This window comes from Pelobates fuscus, chromosome 10 (genome assembly GCF_036172605.1).
Source record: "Pelobates fuscus isolate aPelFus1 chromosome 10, aPelFus1.pri, whole genome shotgun sequence".
NCBI lineage: Eukaryota > Metazoa > Chordata > Amphibia > Anura > Pelobatidae > Pelobates > Pelobates fuscus.
In genome coordinates this window covers 37,674,286-37,696,867 of record NC_086326.1, presented here as the reverse complement: position 1 = coordinate 37,696,867, position 22,582 = coordinate 37,674,286, and the positions used below count along the sequence as shown (strand labels likewise).

Sequence of the window (22,582 nt, the reverse complement as noted above, 5' to 3'; positions counted from 1 at the left end):
CTATAGGATGCTCCCCCTCCCCCAAGCCTCATTTCCGTGATCTATAAATCTATCAATGTGCAGCACTGACCAAGGAAGCACCTCTAGTGGCTGTCTGAGGAGTGGCCAAGAGAGGTGTCCCTAGGGAGCAATGTAAACATTTCCTTTTTTTCTGAAATGGCAGTGTTTACATTAAAAAGCTTGTGTGGACTGACTATACTCACAAGAACAACTACATTAAGCTGAAGTTGTTTTGATGACTATAGTGTCCCTTCAAATGTTATATTTCACACCTGACAAACACATGTTTCTTAAATATAGGTGATACGATAACATAATATTTAGAATACTAGGATGTGATGGTTCCATTTACCACTGCAGCTGTATCCTCGCCAGGGCTGAATCCTGACAGCATTTCCACTTCTATAAGAACCATATTAGAGGAACTTCGACTTCCAGTGTAACTGTATAAATAGACATGAATACAATCTAATCATTTACTTTGTAGAGCAGAAAAGCTGAAAGATCAGATCTCACGAGGGACTGGTTACATCTGCTCTCTAAACTGCCAGTATTCAGTATGTGGATTTAAAATCTAAGGGATAATAGAACATAGTATTAGAAATTCTTGGAGGTGAGTATTAATATTTGCTAATATTTGCTAAATTGAAATAGAAAAAACTTAAACATATTAGCCCAACTCATCTGCACATTTTAAATCATTCATAGTAACAGTTTTCTGACACTCTAACACCTGTGTGGGATCCCCTTAACCCTCAGCAAATCCAAAACACAAACGTATATAAACGATGGAGTATCTTACATGAATATTGCAATGGTATATAGTAAATCCTTAAGGAATGAGGTCCTACATGGAAATAAACACACGAAAAACAAACCCTAGTGCAATATCATTTGTATCCTGATGTTAATATGAATAGGTATATATAGATATACTCACAAGTAAGGAGCCAGTGTGGCCAGTATGGCCAGCTTAGTGGAATTTTAGGTGAAATGAAGTAGCTGCAGTATTTTGATTGTAGTCACAAGTAGGCATATTTCCAAAATGCTTTGTTTTAAAGTGCACAAGATATATATAAAATCAATGAATAAAATAAGATACAAATGTTCTTACAGTCTTTGCAGTAAATCCTTAGCAAAACCTGTTTCGCCTTGCTTGGAGGCTTCCTCAGCTACTGTAATGTAGTTTCCAGTTGATCTCCTTTTTAAAACATTCATAATTGCCACTTCCTTCTCTTTGGAATGCATCACCGCATTCCACCGCTAAATAGCGCGTTGTTTTTGTCCATATTGCCCATAAAGCTCTCATGTTATAGGGAAGAATAAAAAATAATAAATTAAAAAAGAACCAAGGTGAAGATGGAATATAATAAGGAGGGAAGGGACGTGGGCGGCAAATCTATACTAAGCAGTATAATAGATATCACAGAAGGAATATACTTAGACATATAATAAATAGGTGAAAATGTGTAAAAATGTGTAAACACAATCCATTGTATATAGATGGGTATATGCCACTTTAATGAAATCTATAGTTATTTTATACAACACATATACCCATCTATATACAATGGATTGTGTTTACACATTTTTACACATTTTTACATATTTATTATATGTCATATATTACTTCTGTAATATCCATTATACTGCTTAGTTTAGAATCCCTCACCCCTTATTATATTCCATCTCCCCCTTGTTTTTTTTTTTATTTATTATTTTTTATTCTTCCCTATGACATGAGCGCTTTATGGGCAATATGGACAGAAAACCGCGATATTTAGCGGTAGAACACATTGATGCGTTGCAAAGAGAAAGGAAACATTGCCACAGACCTGTGAAGAGGAAATACCTACAGTGGAACGCAAGGTTGCATTCCAAAATCGAGGAAAGAAACCAGAAGTACATCAGACAGTAAGAAATGCTGCGTTCCAACAGTGGGACGCAAAACCAGAACCGGAAACACATTATTACTCGTCTGCATGACTATGGAAGGTAAGATTTGTGCCTCCCCTGAGCCCTTCCAGAAGTTGAGCTTAAACTCTGATCTTTCAGCAGCCATTATGGTAGATAAAAGGATTTTACTACCATCACCATCTATATTCCATAAAACTGAAGGTAACCTATAAAATTACTTGTCTGGCTTGATAAAGTCCTGAAACCCATCAACAGCCCTAAGGAAACCTTATGATTTTCAAATCTTGGAACATGAAGCTCCCTCCTGATTAGCAGCACCACCAGCAAAATTGAGAACATCCTGGAAGAAGATCTGCAGCTTTCATCTTACCTAGATGTCACTGAAGCACCTTTGATGTCCCGCTTACAGTTTGAGCAGGTGAAGCTTATAGCAGGACACTTGAGACAGTACTAAGTGGAGATTGCAACTATGGATGTGACCTGCAAGTTATTTGCCAAATAACCAATCTTAAGTATACTTTTATACTTCACTACATGATTATAACACTGATGTTCTGTTATTGTCCTTTTTTAATGTTTAATGCAAGTGATGTGATAACTGAAAATATATTAGCTCCTCCAGTTAGTTCCCACTAATAATATTGGCCAAATTACTCTACTAAGATCTCTCACACTCTATGTTGCCAATATGCAAACCAGGTTCAAGCTTGTTTAAAAAAAACATGAGGAAGGGGGAAAGAGGATGTACAAAAGAATAAAGGGTAAAAAAAAAAAAAAAGAAGAGAGAGAGAGAGCACAAGTAAGGTTTTATACTGTATTCAATTCCTCTGCTGTATTAAGTGCACTCTCTCCCATAAAATTATTGCTTCTGGTTTGTTCTTTATAACCTACAGAGCGAGAATACATGTTGTACTCAACTGTCCACAAAATATATTCTGGTATAGATACATCCCTTATGGGTCCATTTACCCTACAATCTCTGACTGACTCTAAAATAGGTCTTATTACATGGTTAGTCCACATACCAACTCTAAACTCATTTACAGCTCACTACCCAGCAAGAGGCCTGGCTCAGTGGAGAATGAATGAATCCCCATTGCAAATACAGAATATAAAGGTCAAATTCCACCAAATTCTAGAGGAATACTTTGACATTAACACCCAACATGATACCGATACACCAATGATTTGGATGGTCTGCAAAACCATCAGGAGAGGACATTTCATACAGCTCAACTCATACGCTAAAATGTTATTAAAATTAAAGTACCAAATGTTGATCTCTTAGCTTCATAACCTAGAAAAGAAGAATAAGACTTCCCTCTGATGTACTATACCACAGGCAACAGAGCTAGCAAATTTCTTGTCAATCAGTGGGTTCCAAACAGGCCTAAAATAGAATGCCCTATACCCAAGACAAGGATGGCATGAAAATTACAAACCCCACCAACATAAAATATTAGTGCTCTATATCTTGATGGCAGCTAAAATTCTAATGCTAAAACATTGGAAGACCACAGCATAAACATAATTGAAGGTTTGTTCCAAGCCCTCCAGTTGGCAAGACATTTTTTTTTAAATGTTATTTTCCCAACATATGGTACTAAGAAATTTTTGAAAATCTGGAAACCTTAAAAACAAAAAATTGTCAAGCTCAACCTTTGATCCATGACACTGCCGATTTCAGCCCATGACACTGCACAGATTCCTGGCACCATTACCACCTTAAATCACTTTCATATACCAAGTGATATATAAAAAACAGCACCATTATAACACAATTTATTATAATATAGGTTATTACAAGATCAGTGTACCACAAGAATGAACCCTTTGTCTACACAGCATGGATATATAAAACAACATTAACTCTGTTAGGTTACTGGGAAAAGAGACACACATGCAGACAAACATGCAGTGGCAAAGAGGAATTGGTCATAGCAATTCACGATAATATTAACAGGGCATTACCTGACTGATATAAACATCTGTAATTGCTCTAGACCCTGACTGTTGCACTGTGAGTGATAAACCAAGACTTCAAGATCAAAAGATAAACGACTGATTTTTGGATACACGTTGTATTTCAGGACACTCTGTAAGAGAAAAATGGCAGATAGGGGAAAAGATAAGTCTTGAATTGTATTTAATATAAGACATAGTGTCAATTCATACCTACAGCCATATAAGCAATGGTCCAAGATTCAAACTGAGTAACTAAATGTCAGGAAAGCCAGAACTCAAACATTCAGTAAATACCCAGACGCAGTCATTCTGGAATCAAAGGTCAATTACAGATCCCTGGGAAATTTAAATCATGCAAGTCATTGATGTGTTTACAAAGAGTTACTGGACTCAGATAAACTCTGTATCCAATGTCCAACATTGGTATTTGTGTCAGAAACAAATGACATTGCATTGTTAACCCACAAAAAATTAAATAAACAGAGTAAGTTAACCAAATAAGTAAGTTATAGAGATAGATGTATTCCCACCTGAATGTAGACGCAACCGTAGCCCTTGACAATTAAAGAATACTCTCCGGGTACATGTGGCAAAGTCTCACTCTGCTGTAAAAGACGGTTCTGTGAATTCACTTGGAACTGTTTTTGAAATCCTTTCTTATCCGACACATTCACCAGCACATTCATTTGGTCCCTAAATGTGACTTTTAAGTATCTGGCCAGTGCCTGAATGGCCACAACTGTATCCTGTGATAAGAGGTAGAAAAGAATGAATTTATTTGCACATATATCCGTAAAATGGCAATTAAAATACAACATATGAAAAAAAGCATAACAATGCTACCAGTGGTTATAAAGCAAATTTCTGCAATGAAAGGTATTACAGTCACAAAAAGAGAATTGCTCCTATAGCTGTGTCTGAATTCCCTCTTTCCTTTGAGATTGTAAGCTTGTGTTACCTGTGTGGATGAGAAGCCACCATTAGAGTTTTGCTGTTTGATTAACCACCGCACAATGCGTGATGCTTTCTCAATATCTTCTGTAGTCACATCAGAACCTGAGACCAAAGCCAGCAGAATATAAGAGCTTAACTCCACAGTGGCTGACGCTCCACCTCTTGATCCTGAAGACTGTAGTTTGTACTCCCAGTGTGTCTCGTCATCTAAGGGGATGTAGATTAATTATTACCTTGCATCATCAAAGATAAATGTTATTTTATGATAGTATTAGTGCAATTATTATTAATATGATACTTTATTTAAAACGTGGCAACACATTCCACATCAATGTCTTTCTACGTGGTATAAGTAGAAAAAGAAAGATACAATACATCTAAGAGACAGTATAAAATTTGACAAACACGGAAAGAGTCAAGGGCCCTACTCCTGTGGGAATTTACAAACTAGATGGATAGGAGGGATGGGAAATAGGAGGCGTTGGACTGCAATAGAGAAGATTATGTTAAGTGAGCTGAGAACATTTATTGGAAGTGGAATGCTTTAGTTACTGAGCTGAGTTGTAGGCTTAATTAAACAGGAGTGTCTCTAAGGAGCATTCAAAGGAAGACAGACTAGGGGAAAGTCTGACAGTGTGGGGAAGTGCATTCCAGAGGGTTAGTCCTGCACAAGAGAAGCCCTGTAGTTTAGCATGGGAAGTGGTGATAATAGAAGAAGCAAGGAGCATGTCATTGTTAGATCTAAGGGGGTATAATACTAATGTATATACAGTATATGTATTACAATATTAATGTACATATATAAACTATATGCAATTATATTAACTAACTTAAGTCAGATGCTAAGGTAGATTTGTGAAATAAACGGTCACCAATCAAATGTACATATTGTTCATAAGAATTCATCACTAAAAAAATAATACAAACAATTAAAAATAAATCATATGTCATACCTGTTTCCAATGACATGCGTAATTTAAACACGTCTGGAAGTAATTCAAAACTAGCAAATTTTATCGAAAATGAAATAGAAAATTACTTGTACCCAAGGGGGCGGGGCCTGACCAGCATGGGTGCCGGACATGCAGAGAGAGTGCTCCTCATTAAATTCTACACAGCTGGTAAATGTGTGAGATGCCCCCACGCTGGTGCCTCTGCACAACCAAGCTGACTCAAAGGGCCTACAGTGGAGGGAAGCCTTCATGGAAAAATGTGACGCTATTTGCCATGCCTTTTGGAGCCACATAGAAAGCCGACTTGTTGCGCCCCCAGAAGCTGTGGTCACGAAGAGACCAGCATTAATCCGCAACACCACAATGCTGAAGGCCGGTAGGTGGTGGAGGACGAGGAAGATTCCTTGGAACAGGACATGCCGCATTGAGATGCGCCACTACTTACCTGGGCCTCAGACCACAAGGGGGCAGAATCCCTAAATACAACTCACATCCACGGATGACCTACTCCCAGCGTACACGCCAGCGATCTCTGAATAATACCCAAGACCCTGTTCGGACCACGAAGGGTGATCAGACAGGTGAAATATAATTGCCGGTGGCGCAGAGCCGTGGAATCCCATAGTCTTCGGCAAACACTGGACACACAATACTGGCCCATAGGTATAGTCTGAGATACCTCCTTACTGTAGGACCCAGACCCCCTGCATGCCCTATGCCTCACAGCTCAGATTTTGGGCCATGCATTTAAGTACCACTGTACATTCACTTTTGGCAATAGGCTCATAGGCTGTATTCCATTCTGTTCCTGGTCCCAGTGGCATTACACTTTCGTTGGTTTCAGCATTATAATTGTGTTAGTTTCAGCACTGTTATTCTCAAATACACGTTTATTTCTGTTTAGTTCTTAATCTAGCATCCAGTGTACTTACTTCACATTGTACACCTGCATACATGTGATTGCTCACCACTAACACTGAATCCTACCAGCATGATAAAATTCCTACCCTACATTAAGCATGTCTAAAGAATGTAATCTGCTATGATATTTCCAATGCTGCCCAACTCTCTAGACATTTATACCAAGCATTATTCCCTCATGTTTGAGTCCTTATCTATGTACCTAAAACACAATCTACAAGCTTTCATTCTGTCTACCTTTTACATGCAAATAATTAACCTGACTATATATCTTGTCCATTATTTACAAAAATTGTGCAATCAATCTTTATGCAACGCCTACGTATTCTTTTGTATAACATTGTGAAGCTTGTTTGGGCTGCCCTGTTTGTAAACATTTTGCACAACAAAAATAAAGAATAAAAAAAATAAAGAAAATTACTTGTACCCAAAATTAAATATGTAAAGAACCATGAAAGTTGTAATAAAAACTAATATATTATATAAATTAATAACTAATATAAATTATGTATTGTTTTCATTATTATTTATTATGATTATATAAAACTTAATTCCTTATTGTAGCTTTGACTTTATATTTGTTGATTTACCTTTACAAACATTTTACTTTTTATAATTTACAATCTATTATGATGTTCTGCCTTTGTGTAAGATGCTATCAGTTTATTTTACACTTCTATAAAGTTTATATATTTCTTGCTATTTTCTTGTTAGTGCAGTTTTGTATGATAGATGGATCATAGACAGGTAGACCGATATCTATACATTCAAATATCTTATCTATTCCTCATGGGGATTATTACCTGACGTGTTTGCCACTTGATACAGCTTCTTCAGAAGAATTGCCTTGTTTGTTAGATCATTGGCAAGTGAAAAAGCATACGTCAGCAGGGCTTGAGTGTAAGGATTTGTCAGATTAGGGACTTTCTTTCGTACGCATTTTAACGCATTGGCCAGGATAGTGTTCTGTGGAGAGATTGCTAGCTTAGAAACAGTAACAATAGAGATAAAACAACACAACAATATTTAGTTGCTGGTAAAATTAAAGCATAAATGGCCTGAGATGAAGGAGAAGCAAATACCATATTATCTGATATCATCCCAGTCCCTAGTAACAAAAACTCAGATATCACACTTGATAAGAAAAAGGTCTACACTGCCACCATGTGCGGGAAGATGCAAATGACCCCAAAACAAGTTTATCAGTTGAACAAATTCACAGAGAATCCTCTAAAGGAAAGTGATATAGAAACCGGAAAATTATTTGTAATAATTTCTACCAAACCATACAAGTAAAACACAAAGAGAAAATGCATTTAAATGTTAACATTCCCAAAAAGCATGCGATACCCATCAATCAACTGCAACACACTCATTTTTAACATACTCTTTTGTTCCAGATCAATAATAATTTTCTCATACTTTATATTTATACTGTAGTTAGACAATGTTGCACTATAGTTTTGTTCATCTGTTTTTTATTACATGTATTGGGAAGAGCTATGGTGTCCAATGTATTAGGTTAGTGTTATGTTCAAATTTACTTATTTATAAATTTATTTATTTATTAGGAATGAACAGAATCTGACCTGGATTGCGGAAGACTTTCCGGCATGAGTAATTATATGAGTAGGGCTGTGATTACAAAAACTGGAATATAAAACATTATGAAGCATAACAGACCTAATTAAAAGTATTTCTGCTATAATTTATAAGGTATTATAAGCTTATGGTTGAGTTTCGTATTATTATTATTATTATTATTATTATTATTATTCAATGGCCTCCAATGGCCTCCAAAGCCCCACCATGTAGTAAGGACTTCACCATTAACATGATGTGTACCACTAGTTTGTTTGCTCTTTGTTCCTGTTGTAAAATACACCATATTTCAGTTTTGTGTTATCATTATAGTGTTCACTGGTTTAATTATTAATTTTATTTTAAATGGCATACAATGCAATATACTCACATTTTGAGGAATTCCCATTTCTAGTAGTGCAGTAGTGATATATGCAGATAGAGACACATCATCCTCTACACCTCCCTGCACAGGGAGTAATATAAAACAATATATAATGGGTTACTGAAATTCCACCCATATCTCTGTATTTCATTATCCTCTTAAAGCATTAAGCAAAGTATTTTGGTGCAGTTCTAAAGGTCAAATGGGGTAAAACAAAAACTAATCTTCTTTAGGGTTATTTACATAAGTGAGAATTCAAAGTGATTTCAAAGTGGATTTCAAATTTAAGGCCAGAATAGCTAAATGAAAAGCATCACTGGCTTAGATATTTTTTTCAGTTTGGCAACTTTTACCGAAATTTGAAATTCTCTTTGAAATCACCTTGAATTTGCAAGTTACTGAGTAACTCTGTAAGTGTCATGTACATCCTCTTTCGTCAGTCTTTCATTGGTCTTGAAAGATGATCCAAAAAGAAGATCATTGCATGTCTAGAAGTCTATACCTGGAAATCCCCAGGGACATTTTATACAAACAGACTTCAAATTCACAGCTAGTCAATTTATTCTATCAAAAAGGAGATAAAATAGATATATCTAACGTGGAAGGTGAATTTCTGCATTAACTATATCTGAAGAGATGTTCGGAAGTGGCCAGAGAGCGTAGACTACCCTTTTGAAAGCTTCCAGCACTATGGGACTATTTCTATTACACACTATTTTCAAAGATGTATGCTCTAATTTTCACCATGCTTCCTGTGAGAGAACAGACATTGTGAGCAAAAAAAAGATATTAAAAAAAAAAAAAAAATGTGTTTACACTCTACAAAAACATGTAGAAAAATGGATTACAAAATGACATGTCTTTATCCGGCAAAATACATTTTTTAATGACAAAACTAAAACAATTCCGATCTCCCTCTCCCACTCATCATTCAAAGTGTAAATGGTGTCCTGGAGTAGGGAAATTCAGTCTTTGCAGACTAATAATTTTCCCTTGCTACCTTTGAGTCACCTTTGTGTTGTTTGTATAACTAAAAAGGTCATCTTCAATCTATATTTTCTGACCTTTGTCTTTGGTGCCATTTCATTGGCATAGCAGTAAAGACTACGTATATGAAATGTGACAGTCATTTGGGAGAACGTTCCTGCAAGTGATGTCCATTCCCAGCATTCATGTTACAAGAGATGGTTTGCTGTGGCCAATAATTTTTAGACTTGACTAGTGACACATGTTTTGTGCCAGATAATTTTGCTGAAAACATTAAAGGTTATGTATGCATTCCAAGTGAATTTTTAACTTGTGAGCCAAGATAGCCTTACATGTTAAATTCACATTGAATTACAGATAATTCACACTTTGTTGAATGACGTTGGTTGTGATCCAGGATTTTGGATGTTTCACCACATGATCTTGCCTATTATGCCCTGGTATTACTGTAACCCACTTGAAAAAAAGCTTCTGAACCAGGCAAAATTAATTGTGGATTTTTTTTTTCACTGTTACAACAATAAAGCTACTTTGGTTTAAATCCAAACTGGATCTGCCATAGATATTTTTCTTTTTACTTTTAATGCTTTTCCCTGTCACCCTCGACTAAAGCATCTTCCTGTGGAACTTGGATACCCAATTATTGGTAGGAATTATACCACCAATACTGGAAACATTGAGCAGTGATAATGCTCTGTTAAACGTGAGTACAGTCTCAATATTTATATATGTTTCATAATACATTGAGTACTATGTTTTATTTTTCTTCCTGTATTATTGGTCTCATCTACACTACCAAAAAAACAGTGACCAAGAAATATCCTTAAGGTGGTGACTGTACTGCCATACACCTGGCATTCTGAGCTCAGTTATAAGCTCCCCTTTTGTGATTGTTTTTTTTCTTTTATTTCAAGATGACACCTCTGTACTAACAATACTACACTATCAAATTTATTCCTTTGTTGTTACATATTCATCACTGAATAATCACTAGAATAATACATAAAGCACCTAAATCCATTTGTGGGGATTTTACCATTATATGCTACTGAAACTTGAGCTTGTTTGAAGCTCCACACCATGTGATTGTTGTGTCTTACCTTACTAAGAAGTATTGCACCATTGTTTTCCAACTAAAAGTATCTCTATCATGGATCATTATAACATATTATAAATTTATAGTTGAGTATCATTATACTATTGTTATTACTATTATTATCTAATAATGTTTCATTTTCAATGGTCTGTAATGTCCCACCATGTATTAAGGATCTCACCAATAAAATACAGCATAGATATCTCATACACTATTATACATAAATAGGCCAAATACAGACCATAGGTCTGCCTGGTCTTTTGCCCATTGTGATGAGTTTACCTTCATAAGTGTGTTCAGAACTTTCCCTACGCTCCTAAAACATCCATCATTCTGCTGAAGATATCCAAGCCATGTCACAGCCTTATTGATTACATCTTCATCAATAAATATGTAACGTTTTCCTTGGGAAAAACACTTCGCTACAAAAGCTGTAAGCCTGGTAACAGAAAGCGAAAAAGTGTAAGTGTAGGAAATTATAAAATTAATGTATTGAACAAATGTAGTGGTAAATGCATGAAGAATATGACAGATTGTAAGCCACAGAGGATACATTTTTAAAACGGAAAAGTGAAAAAAACATTGTATATCAACGTAAAGTTTGGGAATGGAGATGTAACAATGCAGGAATTGGAATAAACAGCTGGATAAGAAATTGTGAACTGGAAAAACAGAAATGTGAAAGTGTAAGATGTGGTTTGTGTTTTAAGACAAGTAGGGCAAGCAGTATGGATGAGAAACAGAGAAAGGTGACTGCATATTGTGATTCGTGAGGCACATAGACTGAGAGAAGAGTGAGTGAAAGAGAAGTGGTAATCTGGGTGAACTAAGAGGGAAGAACATTAGAAGAACAGATATGGAACAAGGTATGACAAGTAAAGTAGGGTCATTTAGAATGGGGAAGCATGTGCAAGAAGGAGAGAACATGCAAAGAATGAAAGGAAAAACAGAAGGGAGAAAGTGTGAAGAACTCAGAGGTACCTTACAAATACCTACGAGCTGGGATTTGATATATTTTTTCTGACCTACTTTTTATAAATAAAAATGGTATTTCTGCTTTTATGCTAATATTTAATATTTCCGTGAAGAATGCATATTAATTTATATATATTTTTTTTATTTATTTTACATATGTTGAAAAGCAATCTACACATGAAAATGCTGTTTATAGCCTACAAATGTAATACATAATCTTTTTAAAGAACATAAATCCCCATACTCACCAAGTACTGCCCACACCGTCATGCTCTCCAAATGCACTAAATGATCCATCATAATGTTTATAGTGTAGTTCTTTTTGGTACCCTGGTAAAGGAAGGTTTAAATAAATATTTTTGATTAAACAAGCAGATACACAGAGCATAATAGACAGATCAAAAGCGCTCTAAAGCTCTGAAGGCACGGGGAATCTTGTGAAAATTGATGGCAAGATGAATGCTGCATGTTATCAGCAAATACTGGGAGACAATGTGCATTCTTCTGCCTGAACGCTGCGCATGGGACGCTCTTGGGATTTTCCAGCATGACAATGACCCTAAGCACAAAGCCAAGTTGACCCTTCAGTGGTTACAGCAGAAAAAGGTGATGTTTTTGGAGTGGCCATCATAGTCTCCTGACCTTAATATCATCAAGACACTCTGGGGAGATCTCCAAAGTGCAGTTCATGCAAGACGACCAAAGAGATTGCATGACCTGGAGGCATTTTGATGAATTAGGGGCCTCATAGACAACTATTACACATGACTGAATGGTGTCATTGATGCTAAAAGTATTAAAAACTAAGGGTATGCAGACCTTTGAACAGGGGTCATTTCATGTTTAGTTTTATGATTGTGCCATTCTGTTATAACCTACAGTTGAATATGAATCTCATAAGAAATAAAAGAAATGTGTTTTGCCTATCCACTCACGTTTTCTTTAAAAATGGTACATATATTACCAATCCTCCAAGGGTATGCAAACTTTTGAGCACAACTGTATAGTGTTTTCCTATAGAGATAATCTTACACTTCTACTTTCTTCTTTTCTTCTTTTTATTTTTTATCTCTTTTTTAAAATCTTTTAAAATCTAGTTTTATCCCTTTTTATTATTATCCATATTAGGATCTTCATTTTATTTTTATTTTTAATTAAATTATAATTTTTATTGTGATTTATTGTTATTTTTCTTTCGTCTGAGTGCATGCTCCTGGTTTTTCCACGCGTCTACTTAGTGGATATCGTTTTGATCAAAAGAGAAAGACAGAAATGTATGGCTAGCCAAAGGTAGACAAGGAAAGCACACTTACTAGGGTTAATCAGAATAAGTTATATCGATAACACATTTTCTGAATTTGGATCCAGTGATGTGTGTTTTCAATGCAATAGCAATCTGCCAATGTCTCAACATTTCCTGCCAGCATTGTGAGTATAGTTAGAAACACAGCTTAATTTCACTCTTGATTATTAATTACACAATTACAAGAGCCATACTCCAAGATTGCAAGATTAAAAAACAAAATAAATCCATCTCCAAATATCTGATCTTCTTGTGTAACTGCTTTTAAATCTAGCTTCTAAAAAAGCAAAATTCCCAGGGGGACCTGTCACTGGCCCCCACGTATCCTCACCTATGGGCATCAGTTAGGCCCCCTCCCCGTGGCTCTATTAAAAAACAATTGGGAGAAAGTCACCAATAGCCCCACCCTCTGGAGGCAGGTGATGTCTAAGAAAACAAAAGGGAAGCAATCCCATTGATCTTCCAATCTCTCATTCATGGACAGTGAGTAGGAGCTATTAATATAGTAATGAAGAGACTTCACTGCCATGTCTGGAGGAAACCAGGCATTAATGGTGATGCATCATGCTTTGGAGGTGTTGTTAAAGGACCACTCTAGTGCCAGGAAAGCATACTCGTTTTCCTGGCACTAGAGTGCCCTGAGGGTGCCCCCACCCTCAGGGACCCCCTCCCGCCCGGCTCTGGAAAGGGGAAAGGGGTAAAAACGTACCTTTTTCCAGCGCTGGGCGGAGAGATCTCCTCCTGCTCTCCTCCTCCGATCCTCCTCTTCTCCTCCCCGTCGGCTGAATGCGCACGCGCGGCAAGAGCTGCGCGCGCATTCAGCCGGTCACATAGGAAAGCATTCACAATGCTTTCCTATGGACGCTGGTGTGCTCTCACTGTGAAAATCACAGTGAGAAGCACGCAAGCGCCTCTAGCGGCTGTCAGTGAGACAGCCACTAGAGGACATAGGGGGAAGGCTTAACCCATTCATAAACATAGCAGTTTCTCTGAAACTGCTATGTTTCTGAAAAAATGGGTTAACCCTAGAAGGACCTGGCATCCAGACCACTTCATTAAGCTGAAGTGGTCTGGGTGCCTAGAGTGGTCCTTTAAGCAGCAGGGACTGAGAGAATGGTTACTGTTGATGGAAAGCTAAACACAGCATAATACAGAGATATCCTTTATTACAAAGTGGTCCAGATTGCTCATGACCTCACACTGGGCTGAAGATTCACCTTCCAACAGGACAATGATCCTAAGCACAAAGCCAAGACAATAAAGAGTGGTTTCAGGACAACTATGTCAATGTATGTGAGTGGCCAAGCTAGAGCTCACACTTGAACCCAATTTAACATCTCTGGAAAGAGATGAGAGGATCTGTAGACGTGAATGGCAAAACTACCCAAATCCATTTGTGCAAAGCTTGTTGCACTTTACTCAAAAAGACATATGGCTGTAATTGCTTCCAAAGGTGCTTCAACTAAGTATGGAGTCAAATGTTTCAATTCGTAAGTCAATGTGGTATTTCATTTTTTCCTGTTTAATAAATTTGCAATGTTGTCAAAAATCTGTATACTTTCTGATGCAGTGTACATATGTACATACAGATATATAGTGATATGTAGACCAATCAAAAAGAAAAAAAGACAGACAAAAAGACAGATATAGAAGATAAATAGGTAGATAAAGGAAGGGAAAACAGATAGATAAACATTTATGTTCGCATATTTATATATGTATATCAAATTGACATCACATGGCAAAGACTCTGATAACGTACCGATCTGAAGGTAGCTCGAAGCTTGTGATCTCAATTCAGGGGTCAACTGACCTGTGGCCTCCAGATATTGTAAAACATATACTATCGTAGAAGTGGTTAACATGTTCTGTTCCCCACACCCATATGGCATCTGAAGCAACTTGTTCAAATTCTGCAACGCGGAGCCCAGTAGGTCACCTGCAACATAGTAATTTGTCATTGGCTGTCACGATTACCTCATTTCCACTGAGTGGTACGGTTCGGGTCAGTTCAGTCTGGTACGCTATTTTGAGTGTTTCCATTATGAAAGTGGCCCATACAACCGAACCGAACCGCACCATTCCTGGGCCCCCTTCAGATGAAGGTCCGTAGGAAATGGTACGGTACAGTTAGGGCGGCGCTACTATACAATCCATTGATTGGCGGACATGAAAACGTCAATGCTCACGACAAGTGACATGCTAGGCATTTGGTCTAAACCCCGCATGCCCCCTGGCGGTCCGACTTGCAGTGGAAATGCTCACTTGAATAGGCTGGACCATTCTAACCCTTCCAAACTGTACCGACCTGAACCGTTCCGCTCAGTGGAAACGAGGCATATATGTCACCAATAAAAGAACAGGTTTTACACAGCTATATGCCCCTAGAGGATACACAGATATTTCTCTCTCTTACCCATGACATATATATAGGCATTCACAGAATTTTGCACAACAATGTCAGGAAGGTGCAAGGAGAATGATCCCAGGACTTCTCCACTTGACCCTAATAAAAGCATAAATGAACAATATCTTATGGTAAGAGTAATGATGTAATATAACAGTGTGAACCATGAACTGAAACCAACTAGCAATACTATCTGTTGCAGCATTAAACGTCTGTCTATCAGAAGAAAAAAAAAAGGACTGATAATGGAAGTAGGTAAGATTTGGAAGAGAGTTAAGTGAAAGGCAGATGAAGGAATGGAAAGGATGAAAAGGGCAAACTTCGATTAAATAACAACAATATAACAAAATAGTTTCTTTTTTTGTCAAGATAGAAGTCAAATCATTATTTGATGAACTTAGTTTACCTTCCAAACAGTAAAAGTATGATTGTGCCTGTTCCTTCCTGATTCCTCCTGGCTAATGGATAAATAAAAACAAAGCATAAATAAGAGGAGAGGAGACAGTGTACCTCCCAAGTGTCCCTATTTACGAGTGACAGTCTCTATTTGGACACAATTTCCTCTATCCATCTATTCTCTCCTAATGTCCCTCTTTTCTAGGAGCTCCATATAGTTTGTGTATCTTAGTGTATAACAGAGCTGCACAGCAACAATATTCCCAGTAATGTACCTTTAAACTACAATAAATGTTTTTAGAAATCAGTCTGTGTAAATAAGATACAATGTGCTTGTTCTAAATAACATTTCAATGTTTCAATTCTTATTAGTAAGTCACATAAAATGTTTCAAAACAGCCCCTCCCCTGGCGAGACCTCTCACACCCCTAAAATGAAAGTGTTCTGGTCCACTACAATATATAACTACCCTGACCCGTGGCATAGATGGTGAGAAAAAGTGTTGAAAAAAAACAGCTAAATCTCCAATCGGATATTGAAATCCATCTGACGCAACTCACACCTATCCCTCTATAGTAGAGATGCCCAGAATAGAAATCAAACAAAAAGTAAAGGAGATGGACATTTTTGTCAGAAAGGATATTATGGAGTTTTAATTTTAAATATGACCTTGTTAGTGTAAGATGCTACAACAAAAAAGGGAAAGCCGATTGTTCACTCACTTTCACGAGAAGTTGTCTCTTCTCTATATCTATGTTTCCATTAGCAGGTTTTATGATCTCCTTTCCCATACAGAGTTCTGTGCTGCTCACTGCCTCCACTTTCACGGTGAGTGTCACCAAACCTGGGAGAACATGATATAGTGACAACATCACAAACATAGTACACAGGTCATATTGCTCTGTGGTTAAAAGCAGAGTGCACAGATCCCGTGATGTAGTGATATTGAGCACGGTGCACTGGTTAAAATAAACAAAAGAAAACAATATTCTTATTTACCAACAGCTTTAACTGTAACATTCCAACTGAAGAAGACAGTATGATTGGAACACACACATCTGGAATACTGACAGGTAGGACATGTGTCCACCTGCAGATCCTGGCTGATAGTGATAGGCATGGAGACTTGTACCTGAAATATACACCAAAAACAATTATGAGTTTTAATTAGGTTCTCATTTGGTTGCACTAAAAAAATAAGGAAATGCATAGCCTTAAACTAAGGTCGGATACAGAACTTTACTTGAGAAAGGCTATTTTGTAAGTCAAAACATTGTAAACCTTTATTCAATAAATCTGCCTTGGACCTCTCCTATATGCCCAGTCTTTTCTTTATGTATTTGGCACTGAAGTCTAATATGTGTTGATGACACTAGTGTGATCTTTCTTATGTATGCCTTCATCTCTTCATCTCATCATCTAAACACAGGATTGTAGCAGAGTAGAATTTGAACTATACAGCTGATGTTAAAATAATCAAGCCGTGACTACAGTCACCATTAAGATCCACGTTAAGTGAAGTAAATGATGAATTCGTGCATACTGAACTTAAAGATTAATCCCATTTTTTCCCAAGTTTTGCATCTCTAATAAAATGTCAACATTTGAGAAAATGGTTATGAAGGATATTAAACGCATCAAACCCATTGGGAAAAATGAATATAATCTGATCTTTCAAGAGAGAGATAGTCTAAAGAAATTAAAAAATGATAACACATTCGTCATTAAACCGGCTGATAAGGGGGGGCATTGCCCTTATCGAGAAAAGCGATTATATAGAAGAATCCAATAGACTACTTGGGGACACTAAAATGTACACTATTCTAAACAAAGACCCTACTAGTGAAATTAAGGCTAGTTACACTAGACTGATAGATAAAGGTAAACTAGAGGGTATTCTAAATAAAAAAAGAATCAGAGTTTCTGAATATCCATCACCCTAGAATCCCAGTCTTCTATTACTTGCAAAAGATCCATAAGCACATTACCAAGCCCCCAGGGCATCCAATCATCTCGGGAATTGGATCCATATCAAGTAGACTTTCTCAGTATATTGATCAATGCCTACAGCCTATTGTGAAGAATTGTATAGGTTATCTGAAGGACACCATTAATGTCCTTCAGGTCCTTAAAGATATCGTATGGGATGATGAATGCTGGCTGGTTACAGCCGACATCAATTCCCTATATACTATCATACAACACAACATAGGATGTGAAGCGACCAATTTTTTCCTTGAAGGATCTGAACACTTCCCACAGTCCCAGATTGACTTCATTTTGGAGGGAATAGATTGGATCCTTCATAACAACTATTTTTGGTTCAATGACACATTCTATTTGCAAATCTGCGGAACGGCGATGGGCACCAGGTTTGCACCCAGCTTTCTATTATCTACTTGAAGAAGCCTCTTTAGGCGAAACGCGTCTAGATATTATACATTTTATATTTTATATTTTATATTTGTAATAAAGGAATTTTTGGCACCAAAATATCTTGTTTGCCATATTCCTTTAAATATCCCTTTTTACCTTTTTTAACCTGACCTTACTTATTATTTATAAACCCACGCAATAGCGCAAAGAATCCATAGGTGGGGATTATACCACCCATACGCTTACACCGAGCAGTTCAGCCTGCTCTATATACTGTGAGTATATTTTTATTTTCTTCTAGCATTTTTATCTGCCATACAGAGAGCACTATATTTTATTTTCTCTTATTATCGGCCGAGCCGGATCATCGCTGGATTTTTCACCTGCACTACTTGCTGACCAGCGTCACCCTATATATCCTTGAGTGGGGATCATTCCACTTCACGCATATAATATCAGAGCTGGATTTTAGCTCTGAAAATTGTGAGTAATTTTCATTATCACTATTTTATCCCCTTTCACCTTGCTGACATACTGTACCATTGGGATTTTTGTTTTCCTGCTTTTATCTTCACATATCATCACCGAACTACAAGTGCATAGGCGTAAAGACTGACATCATCCTCAAGCATCCTCCATACTTTGTGGAACTTACCACTTCAGACTTATTGTAGGACTTTGGACTATTATTTTATTATTATTTTATTTATGCATAATATTATTTTTATGTAAGTTAGGCGCACCCTTTTCATTTCTGTTTTCGTGTTTTATGTTACTTATATAAGGGGATTAGGGGAACTCCCCTTTTAAGGTGTGCAGCCGTTCTAAACTATATTTCTCTGTGGCTACGTAGCGCTGACTCTTCACCCCATTCCTTTTTACGCCAATTTGTTTATGTCATATTGGGAACATTTATTTATTTTTGGCGACTATAGATGGGGTGCAAGCCTGGTGTCCTACCATCGCTATATAGACGATATCTTTTTTGTTTGGAAGGGTAGTAGTGAGTCCCTTGACCTCTTTTTTTCACACATCGAAAACAATGACTGGGGTATTAAACTCACCAGAAACAGTAGTAAAAACTTTGTCGAATTCCTGGATCTCAATATTTTTATTGAGAGTAATACTATCAAGACCAGCACCTTTTTTAAAAAGGTCGATGTGAACAGTTACATCGAAGGCAGTAGTTGCCATTACTCACCCTGGCTTCTTAACGCACCAAAGGCGCAACTTCTCAGAGTGAGACGCAATTGCACTGATATTGCCATGTTTCACGAACAAGCACAAAAAATTATGACAGATTTCTCAGATAAGGGTTATGATAAACAGCTCCTTGATAATGCTTACGATGAGATAAGTCTTAAAGAGAGAGAAGCTCTTTTGAAATATAAGGAGAAACCAACCACTTCCGTAGATAATTAACTGGCCTTTATCTGTGACTTTAACACTCAGAGCAAACAAGTCAAAAAAGTAATTTATAAACATTGGCCTATCCTTCAAAGTGATGAGACATTAAACATTCTCCTACCGGAACAACCTAAAATCATCTATAGGGGAGTATCTAACTTAAGAAACAGCCTCTCCAACAATAATTCGATTAGAGCTAAAGAAGTTTCAAACCCCTTTGTCCAAAGGTTTTTATGAATGTGGGGTCTGTGGGGCCTGTAAAAATACCAGCAATCATAAAAGAGTAATTAGGGAATTTCCAGATCCTAACAATCCCAATAAGAGCTATAAAATAAAGGATATTATTACCTGTCACACTAAAAAAGTAATTTACATGCTGACGTGCCCATGTGGCCTCTTATATATTGGGCGAACTATACGCCCTCTACAGGTGAGGATACAGGAACACGTCAGAAATGTAAAAAATGGATTTACAAAACATAACGTATCACTTCATTTTAAAAACACACATAATAGTGATCCAAATGGTATGCTATTTATGGGCATTCAGAAAGTAGTTACAGACTGGAGAGGTGACGATTTGGTGAGGAGAATGGGCAAGGCTGAGATGAAATGGAATAGTGAAAGAATTTACTTAGACCATCTGGATACCAAATCCGGAGGTCTATAGTAAGTACTGGAGTAGGAAAGATGGGATTACCAAATCAATTAATGATAGGACCGTAAAGAGTCTTTAGCAAAAATAACAAAATAGGTGGTCAAATACCCGAATTGGGTAAAAAATCTCGCCACAATGGCTCACCTCAAACTATCTTGGTCAATGGGGTACTTTATAGATTTGTCTTAAGAAAGCTACAGATATTAGACTTTAATCATGGAAGGTCAATTCTGATAGCTACAGACAGCAGATAAGCTTAGCTCCAAGTTGCTAAGTAAAGTATTGACTAGAAACACTGGTCTTAAGGCTGGGAGCAGACTTAGTTGCAAAGCTCTATAGGCCACAGCTAGCGTCTGTGGAATTATCTAAATAGAGCCAACAGGATTAAAAAGTAGTCTTGCAAATAATCAACAGTTCAAAACTGCAAACATACCCACACATATGAGGGCTAGATAACTGTAATGAGACCTACTTGTAATGTCTAAGGCTATCTTACCCATATTATGTGAAAAGAACCGGGGGGGATTGAAACAGCTTGCAGGACTGTAGTACTAAGTCTAAGAGAATATAGTTAACTGCTCCCAGGCAACATGTCCAGTGTGATGAGGTGAAAAATAAAGAAAGTGAAAATTAGAGTGATCTAATGTGTAGAACCATACTTAGATTGTTGGTTACCTACACATAGTGACAGTTCCCTAGTGAAAAAATAAGTGAAAGGAAAGAGAAACCCGACGCGCGTTTCGGTGCTTTCTGTAATGCACCTTCGTCAGGGGCTGAGATGAAATGGATTTTTGAATTAGATACTCTATATCCCAAAGGTCTTAATTATGATTTTGAACTTTATCATTTTTTATAAAAAAAAATTTCTCAGCCTTCCTCTCAGCCTTTTCACATGGTCTTCACTATGAGTCGATTAATTATGATGCCTGTAATTTATTTTTATATTTTGCCAATAATTAATTGGCTGTGTATCCCCTTAAGGTAGTAATACTATCTAAGACTCATTTATGTATTCATGCACCCTATACATATGGTAAACAGGACAAGTTGCTTTACATGGATGATATAAGCTATTGTTCACTACATTGAACTGACATTTCCAATCTCTTCCTCCCTTTTTTTGCTTATATTTACATTGGATTTGTTTTATCGTTTTATTTTAATACACCTATGCAGTTATGATATTAGACTGATGTTTTTTTCTTCTTTTATGTCTGTATTTTATATATAACACCGAGCATATAAACGTTATAAGGACATGCTCGAAGATTAGATGTTTGCCAATGATAAAAATTGCGGCCGCGATCAAAATGGAAGTGACGTTGCGGCAAGTGCGATACGTCACTTCCGGAATCACGAACATTTACAACAGATGATCGGAACACCCCTCGCCTTATTTGGCGATCCGGAAGACAGCAAGAACCAATGGGAAAGAACTCTGTGGCTATTTAACCGGCGGGAATATACAAGCAGGATACCGATTGAGAAAGCCTTTCTACAAGGCGAAACGCGTCTCGGACGAGGACTCATTTCTATACCATTACTTAATGGGACTTTTATTTGCATTTTATGTAAGTGTTTTACAATAAATTAGTTTTTTATTCTTTATATGAGCCCTACGACCTGTATCTATTTTCTTGCAAACAAAGAAGAGTAGTGCCCTCTTAAAGGCACATAACCTATTATACTGAGAGCCCAGTTTGGATTGGCTCTCTTAAAGGTGAGCAAGCACTTGTATCTGTTTTGCTATTACATTTGGTTAAGGATAATACACTAGGACTTTGGTCCATTGTCCCCTTTTCTCCCTTTATTTGAGGATTACCATACAGCCATTGAAGAACCCTGGTATTTGCTTTAAAATACCTCTGCGTTTATTATTTGAGCCTATCCCCCTCAGGCTCTAAACCATGTGAGTTTGTTATATCTACAGTCCTTCTCTCTAAGAACACCAAGTCCATACATACTACACCATTGTCTCCATTTTATTTCTATCCCTTTAGATTTTCTCATACTTCATATCCCTTAATATAAGGGTGAGTCAAGTTATTTCGATTAGCGCTCCACTGGGTCTTGTTTGTTGTGACCTTTCTGCCCCACTTTCATCACCCCACTTTTTTGCAAGTTATTGTGTTAAGGTTTGGAGGTACCTTCATGTGTGTTGAGCTGCTTCGTGTAATCAGATTCTTCATTATGTTATATTTTGAGCGCCTACATAGCACGGTTTATTTGCTATTACTTTCAAGATGTAAGAGTTTTCAAAATCTGCTATTTGTGTCTTAATTTTGTAATTAGATTTCCTTT

The 22,582-nt window shown here is 37.0% G+C and overlaps 1 protein-coding gene across 1 annotated transcript; it reads right to left on the bottom strand.

Moving 5' to 3' along the window:
- Window positions 1–328: 328 nt before the first annotated feature.
- LOC134574691 (alpha-2-macroglobulin-like protein 1) lies at window positions 329–14,998 on the bottom strand. The gene is made up of 9 exons (XM_063433811.1): window positions 14,800–14,998; window positions 11,983–12,064; window positions 11,042–11,198; window positions 8,683–8,757; window positions 7,514–7,676; window positions 4,841–5,043; window positions 4,413–4,628; window positions 3,889–4,013; window positions 329–443 (listed from the first exon to the last, which is right to left on the bottom strand). Exons 1-9 carry the CDS (start codon window positions 14,996–14,998, stop codon window positions 329–331), a joined length of 1,335 nt encoding a protein of 444 aa, XP_063289881.1.
- Window positions 14,999–22,582: the final 7,584 nt, after the last annotated feature.

What these genes read in the sequence shown, in the direction of transcription:
- LOC134574691 (XM_063433811.1), bottom strand. Translation starts at nt 14,998, where the DNA reads ATGACAAATTACTATGTTGCAGGTGACCTACTGGGCTCCGCGTTGCAG. An exon ending in AAATGGGAATTCCTCAAAAT is followed by an intron (nt 7,677 to 8,682) that starts GTGAGTATATTG and finishes ATCTCTCCACAG; the next exon opens with AACACTATCCTGGCCAATGC. An exon ending in CAGATGTTTATATCAGTCAG is followed by an intron (nt 444 to 3,888) that starts GTAATGCCCTGT and finishes CTATTTATACAG; the next exon opens with TTACACTGGAAGTCGAAGTT.